This window comes from Oryzias melastigma, linkage group LG15, assembly GCF_002922805.2.
Source record: "Oryzias melastigma strain HK-1 linkage group LG15, ASM292280v2, whole genome shotgun sequence".
NCBI lineage: Eukaryota > Metazoa > Chordata > Actinopteri > Beloniformes > Adrianichthyidae > Oryzias > Oryzias melastigma.
Genome location: NC_050526.1, coordinates 1,560,560 through 1,567,457, shown reverse-complemented (window position 1 = coordinate 1,567,457; position 6,898 = coordinate 1,560,560). Strand labels below are relative to the sequence as shown.

At 41.2% G+C, this 6,898-nt stretch overlaps 1 protein-coding gene across 4 annotated transcripts in view; it reads right to left on the bottom strand.

The window, feature by feature from the left end:
- nvl (nuclear VCP like) overlaps positions 1–6,898 on the bottom strand; it is a 27,264-nt gene that overhangs the window by 11,231 nt on the left and 9,135 nt on the right. For all 4 annotated transcript variants that reach the window (XM_024261322.1, XM_024261323.2, XM_024261324.1 and 1 more), the window contains exons 8-13: positions 5,394–5,505; positions 5,215–5,291; positions 3,218–3,352; positions 2,971–3,072; positions 1,187–1,304; positions 168–312 (exon numbers count right to left, since the gene is read on the bottom strand). In XM_024261322.1, coding sequence (XP_024117090.1) covers positions 168–312; positions 1,187–1,304; positions 2,971–3,072; positions 3,218–3,352; positions 5,215–5,291; positions 5,394–5,505 — 689 coding nt within the window. The remainder of the gene's footprint in view (positions 1–167; positions 313–1,186; positions 1,305–2,970; positions 3,073–3,217; positions 3,353–5,214; positions 5,292–5,393; positions 5,506–6,898) is intronic.

The window sequence follows — 6,898 nt, the reverse complement described above, 5'->3', positions numbered from 1 at the left end:
TTAGTTATCGTGTTGTGGCTTTAGTTGTCGTGTTGTGGCTTTAGTTGTCGTGTTGTGGCTTTAGTTGTCGTGTCGTGGCTTTAGTTTTCGTGTTGTGGCTTCAGTTGTCGTGTCGTAGCGATCTGCCCACATGAGGATGTGTGTGAACCTCAGCTTTACATGGTTACCTGAGGCGGGCTGTCTCATCAGGGATACCCATGGAGATTTCTCTGTCAAAGCGCCCGGCGCGGCGGAGGGCCGGGTCTAGTGAATCCGGCCTGTTGGTGGCTCCAATGATCATCACTTGGACTGTAACTGCTAGACTGTTCAGGTCTGGAGAAAGGAGAAATGTTCAAGTAAATCATTATTTATACAGCTCTTTTCACAGAGAACAGCTCCCAGAATGCTTTACTTAGTTCAAACAAGATATAACCGAAGAACTAAACAAACCACACGGCTGAGCGGCCTTGTGGTAGAGTGTCCACCTTGAAACTAGAAGGTCATGAGTTCAAATCCAGGCCGAGTCATTCTAAAGACTCTAAGGTCTAATCCAAATTCTTCCCTTCTCCCTTCCCCTCCATTTGAAGGGACAGTTTAAGTGCTAGTTGTGTCCAGGAAATGTATTTTTTAAATCCGACGGTCAAAGCGCAGGAATACAAAGGGATCCTTAAACCGCGTCGCGTTGAGAAGCGCTTTTCTTCATGTGGGTGTGCTCTGAACCACAGACGTTTCAGTTTAAATATACATTAAGTAATGACTTTTTGTTGTACCGTGACCTTTTTAAAGTTATTAAACCACTGTTGTTATGTATATTCAAGCCCTGGAAGCTCCACAATAAAGCTAGCAGACCGGCGATTATTGCTGACATCATCAAATGAAAGTGATATCTGAAATATGAGACAACATTTTTTCATAACTCTCTGTTTGGAGGGATAAATGAAGGGAAAGAAAAATTCAGATTGGGCCTAAAAATGGGACCCGATGCCTCCCTCCTTCACACTTAACATTACGGGTTTGGATTGGGGGATTAAACCATCAAATTGTTAGTAGTTTTCTGCATAACGCTAAAACACTGAGCATGAACAGGCCGCACAGACTGCCACTATGTTTTGAGTTGTCAAATTAAGTTATAGCATAGCGAGTCACTGAGTCCCAGCATGAGGCTAGTCTGAGCAAACCTCATCAGAGCAGAAACACAACATCCTACCATCCATGCAGGTCAAAAGCTGAGCAACCATCCTTCTCTCCATGTCTTTAGAGGCAACCTCTCGCTTTGGGGTGATGGCATCGATCTCATCAATGAACAGGATGCATGGGCTTGAGCTCTGTGAGTCAGAAGCAAAACAAAAACAAATTCAGGACATGAGCAGAGCTATAAAACACCTGCAGAAAGTGCTGCAAAGCACAAAACAAAATATGCCTCATAGGAAATGAAGGAGAAGGTCTTAAAATGTCAAAATTACCCTTTAAGACTGAAGCTCCAGTGTTTATATTCTTTGATTTACTGTAACTTTTCAACAGTTAGCACAATCAATGTAAGTCCAGCAGATTCTGAAGGTGAAAAGCGGCTCGTCGAGGTCGAGGCCCAATTTGTTGTCTATTGGTGGTTTTTAGGCTAATTTAGGGTTTAGTTAATATTTTAGCAACATGCTAATGTATTTGGCTAATTTGTCATCTACTGGGGGCTTTAGGCTAATTTAGAGTTTAGCTAATATTTTAGCAACATGCTAACGCATTTGGCTAATTTATTTTCTGCTGAGGCTTTTATAGGTTAATTTAGAGTTTAGCTTCTATTTTAGCAACAGGCAACCGTGAATGGGATAAGCCGAAAGGTAAACAACATTTAGCAATAGGCTAACGTTTTTGACTAATTTAGTTAACTGAGGAATTTTAGACTATCTTGGCATTTAGCTAAAATTCAAGCAACATGCTAGCTTTTTAGGGTAACTTGGCATCTACTGAGGTTCTTATGCTAATTTGGAGTTTAGCTAATATTTTTGCTCTCTTGATACCCAAATTGTGGAGAGGGCGTTCACTCAGAAGCTGTGATGTCATGCACTTTTAGCATAAGGTGTTGCCATTGGACCGTCACTAGCACATGAACACTCACAGCTGGAAGAGGCATGGAGGCAAATGTCAGAGGAGTGCAAATCTCACAGATCTTGCTCCAGGCTTTTTTCTTTCACAGATCTATTTCAGTATCTTTATTTGGTATCATTTATTTCTGGCCGGGTAAAAACCCCAATTATTAATATCTTCTTCATGATCAATCTTCAAACGGTTGAACCTCCTGACCAATTGAATTGGAATTATCTGTAAAATTCAGTGTTAACAATAGTAAACATGATCAGTAATACCATTACTTAGTGGAAAATTGTTGCAAACAACAGAACAGAAATGTAATGATTCAAGTAGCTGCCAGGCAGAATGATACATGCAACAACCAGTCTTGCAATGTGCCCCCCAGTCTACCTCCAAAGGAACATCTCACCAAAGAATGAGGAATATAACGTTTTACAGCCTCTTCAAATGAAAATAAAAGATCTATTCTTAGTGAGAACCCACCGAGAATCAATCGCAGGACTAAATATTGTGATATATTGCAATATAAATACTTTGGCTCACCCATAATTGTAAGTATTTTGGACTTCTGGTTCAAAAAGACAATATAATAATTGGTTGCTGACTTTTGAATCCTGAAAATGACTAGATTCTTAATGCAAAACCTTAAAGTCCACAAAAACTTGCGCTCACATAACTGGAATTCGTATTGACCAAACTTTGTAAAAGCTTTTCAAGAGAATATGCTTGAAGCTGGTGCTCCCAGCATGGACATATTGGCATTTAGTAACTGAAAAGACCCAAACAGTAGAGCTTTATTCACCCCGACCTCAGCATTCCAAAAGTAGTTATAGGAAGAATTCAGGGTTTTTGCAGCTTTTCATATCAATTGTGTCTGACAGCCGTTGAAAACAAGGAGCAGGTACTGACCACCGCCTGGTCAAACAGCTCTCTTAGCTTCTGTTCAGACTCCCCAGACACTCCAGACACCAGCTCCGGCGCAGACACTTTTAACAGAGGCAGCTGCAGCTCCTGAAACATAGCAGCAGGAAGATGACTGAAGTGACCAGACCTGGTGGAGCACCTTTGATTCAGAGACTAACCCATGTTGGAAAAAACTGCAGGGACTAAAGCTGACAGGAAATAAATGTGTGATCAAAGCTGGCAGGATCCTCACCCCTGCCACAGCCTGGGCCAGCAACGTTTTTCCACAGCCTGGGGGCCCATGGAGCAGAAAACCTCGAGGAGGAACCACACCCAGCTGCTGGAACACCTCCGGGTGGCGCATGTGGATCAGAAGCTTGCACACCTCCTACAGAAGAGGGACACATCTGCATAAGTGCATGAGATGAGCTGGAAGGAGCTCAAATTTAGTGATAGTTCTTCAAAACTGTTTGTAGTCCCAATTCTGTGGAGCTAGAATTGGGACTTTAGTTTTATACTTGTAACTTTTGTTTTGTATCTGTAGCTTACATTTGTTTTGTAACTTGCACACATTTTAAAACTAGTTTGAAGATCCAGGCCACAGACACAAAACAAAACCTGCAAAACATGTTTTACCATATTTTCATGCCTGGAAAAACCAATGAATGGCAAATTTGTCCAACCAATCCTGTTGCTGGAACCTTCATCCAATCATGGTGGCTCTGCACCGTCTCAATTATAAAGAATTACATTCACACAGTACATATAACTTGGGCTGGGTATCAATCGATTCAATTTACCAGAGCCTGGATCGATTCGATTCAGATTTTTTTTCGGTTCTTTTGATCCTTCAATTCGACTCAATTTGATTTTGAGTTCACAAATTTAATCACATTTGTTTAAAAATACATTAATAATCTACTATATGATTTGAATATATTTACATTAATCTGATCCAGTTCACATACTGTAAATGTATCAGTGAAATAATGAGATTGTTAATATCATCCAGAGTTACATGGATTCTCTAAAGGAGAAGTTCTAACTAAAATGTTCAGATCATTAACATTGGAAACATTGTTCTGCTTCTCCTGGAGGACGTTTCAGTTTGGACACTAGATGGCGATCACCTTATAGAATTACACTTTTTTTCAAAAAGTAGAAAGAAAGTTTTTTAATGAACAAAAAAAAAACAGTATTTTAGACCACAAATGTTTACTTTAAAAATATTTCCTTAAAAGAGTTCCAAAAATTCATGTGTGTGAGTTTATAAAGATGTTCATTTAGTCAGTAATGTATGTTTAGGTTGACTGAGTGTTAGCATTAGCCGTCCTATGGGAAATTCCATTAAACCTTAGCATCAAGTTAGCAGACTTAAGCTTTATTTGCTAAATTGATTTATATCTTTTGTAAATCGATTATTGATCTATGAAGCTTAAACTGATTCAAATTGATGAATCGTTTTTAATAACTCATCCCTACATGTAACTCTCACATACCCTCCATCCAAATGATCAGAATCAGGTGTCCCAACAACTTGGTCTGGCCACAGGTGTATAAAATCAAGCTCTCAGTGTTTTTACAAACATTTGTGACAGAATGTTCTCCTCTCAGGAGATCAGGGAATTCCACCTGTGCAACAAATCCAGTCGTGAAATCTCCTCATTCCTAAACCTTCCAGTCAACAGTCAGCTCTCTCAGAATAACGTGGAAGAGTTTGGGAACAACAGGGAAAGGTCAGGATGCTGAAGCTCATACTACAAAGAGGTCATCGACTTTCTGCACAGTCAATCACTACAGAGCTCCAAACTTCATGTGACCTCAGATTATCCCACGGACAGTACCGGGGGTGGGGGGTGCCTTCTCTGGAGTGTTGAATCACGCTTTTCCATCTGATGGGCCAGTCTGGGTTTGGAGGTTGTAGGAGAACGGGACATTGTAGACCGAGTGTGAAGTTTGGTAGAGGAGGAATGTTGCTGTGGGCTTGTTTTTAGAGGTTGGGCTTGGCCGCCTCTAACCATATAGTCCAACCCCTCCTGAGGGACAGTTTCAGAGCCCCGATCAGCAGGCACTGAAAATGTTTTGTAGATTTTGTTTTATTCCTGTAGCCTGGAACTCGAAGCTTGTATTTTTAAAATGTGTGCAAGTTACAAAACCTAATTTACATGAGCTACAGGTATAAAATGAAAGTCCAAATTCTAGCTACATACAATTCCCTCCTACATGGGATGTTTCTGCAGACAAACTCACTGTTAAGGCCTCCTCATTTCCCCCCACGTCCTCAAATGTCACAGAAGGATGCTGCAGCTCTGAAGGCTTCCACTTAGCTGAAAGAACAAAATACAGTGTTCTGAATTTGAACATTTCAAAACAAAGTTATTATGCCACAGGTGAGGCCAGATGAAAGGCAGTTCTGTTAGGAAGATCACCTGAACTACTTTTACTGTTCTGAGATTGAGATCCAGTCTGATCCGCTGAGCTCTTCGTCCTTTTTCTGGACTTCTTAGGAATCCTGTCTGGCTCAGATGAGGCCACTCCTGTCTGTGTGGACAGAAAAGCAAAACGTATTTGAAAACAAACCACTTTTTTTTCTTTGCTTTTACTTTTACTTGTACAAGCTGTCAGAAAAAAGAGCAGTCAGAAGCACTCAGACAACACCAAGACAGATCTGCACAGCTTGCTGACATCACCATGTCCACGGTGCGAGCTGGTGTAAGCACCAAAAACAGGATAGTCATTGGAGTGGGTCTTTAAAGACAGAAAGAGTTTAGTAATCCCTCAGTCAACATCAGGTCCTGGATACAGGTGAGGAGCTGATCCTTAGATTTTTAAGAATAAGAACAAGTTGACTCGTATCAAAAGGGGGCCAGGTCAGACACATTTTCCTGTCAGGGATCACTGTGGCAATCAGCTGATTCAGTGAGTTTCACTGGTGGCTTGGCAGAGTTTGGATGCCCTTCCTGAAGCAGCTCTGTATTATATCAAGGCTGGGGACCGGCCAGACTTGAACCCCCTTGTGGATACATTCGTAGACAGGAGGAAGAAGAGACTTGCCTCAGTGCCCACACTAGAAGGAACTCATTGTGTACCCTGAGAATCAAACGCAGGTCAAACTCAGCTATCTGAGTCATCCAGCCGCTAAGATTGTGAGCATACGACTGAATTTATCTCAAATAAAGATGACGGCAGATTTATGAACTAGTTTAGCAAGGGGGGGCTGACTGACTATCACTCATCTGTCCACAACGGGACGTTTCAAGCAATTGATGCCCTTAAACAAAAAGGACTTCTACAGGTCTTTGCAGGTTACATGGAAAATCTCAGGCTCTTGGAAACATTTATACCATTAACCGGCGGTGTAGTCTATGACAGGGGTCCCAACCACCAAATTGTGGACCGATACCAGTTCGTGGGTCACTTGGTACCAGGCCACAGACAGAAAAAAGAAATACATGTGCTAACTTTATTTCTCTTTAGTTTATTTGCTGATCCTGAAGGTCGTTTTATTGTTGACGGCTGCCGGATTCTGTTCCCAACATCCGTCTTGGGGGGGGGGTCATCTGGACCCCATAAGAGGGCACAAGGGTTAAAGCAGCTACCTGCACAGCTACCTGGACTGCTAAATTAGTAGCCCAAAGCTAAAAAGCTAACAACCCCAAACAATAAAATGTATTTGGATTTTTTTTTCTGGTAGAAAAGATCCAGTGAGGAAACCAAAGAAGAACCTTTAAAGAACAATACAGCTGCTGTCTACAGACCAAACTGGGAGTTTTCCTCATCAAACAGAATTATTGAGACAGATCTTCTCATGTAGCAGCACATGCTACAAGCTAATATGAGCCGACAGACTCTCCACTGTTTCATGCACTGATAATAAAATATGAGATACGATTCACGTTTATATTATATTTAGAAAATACCAGTTTTACAGAAG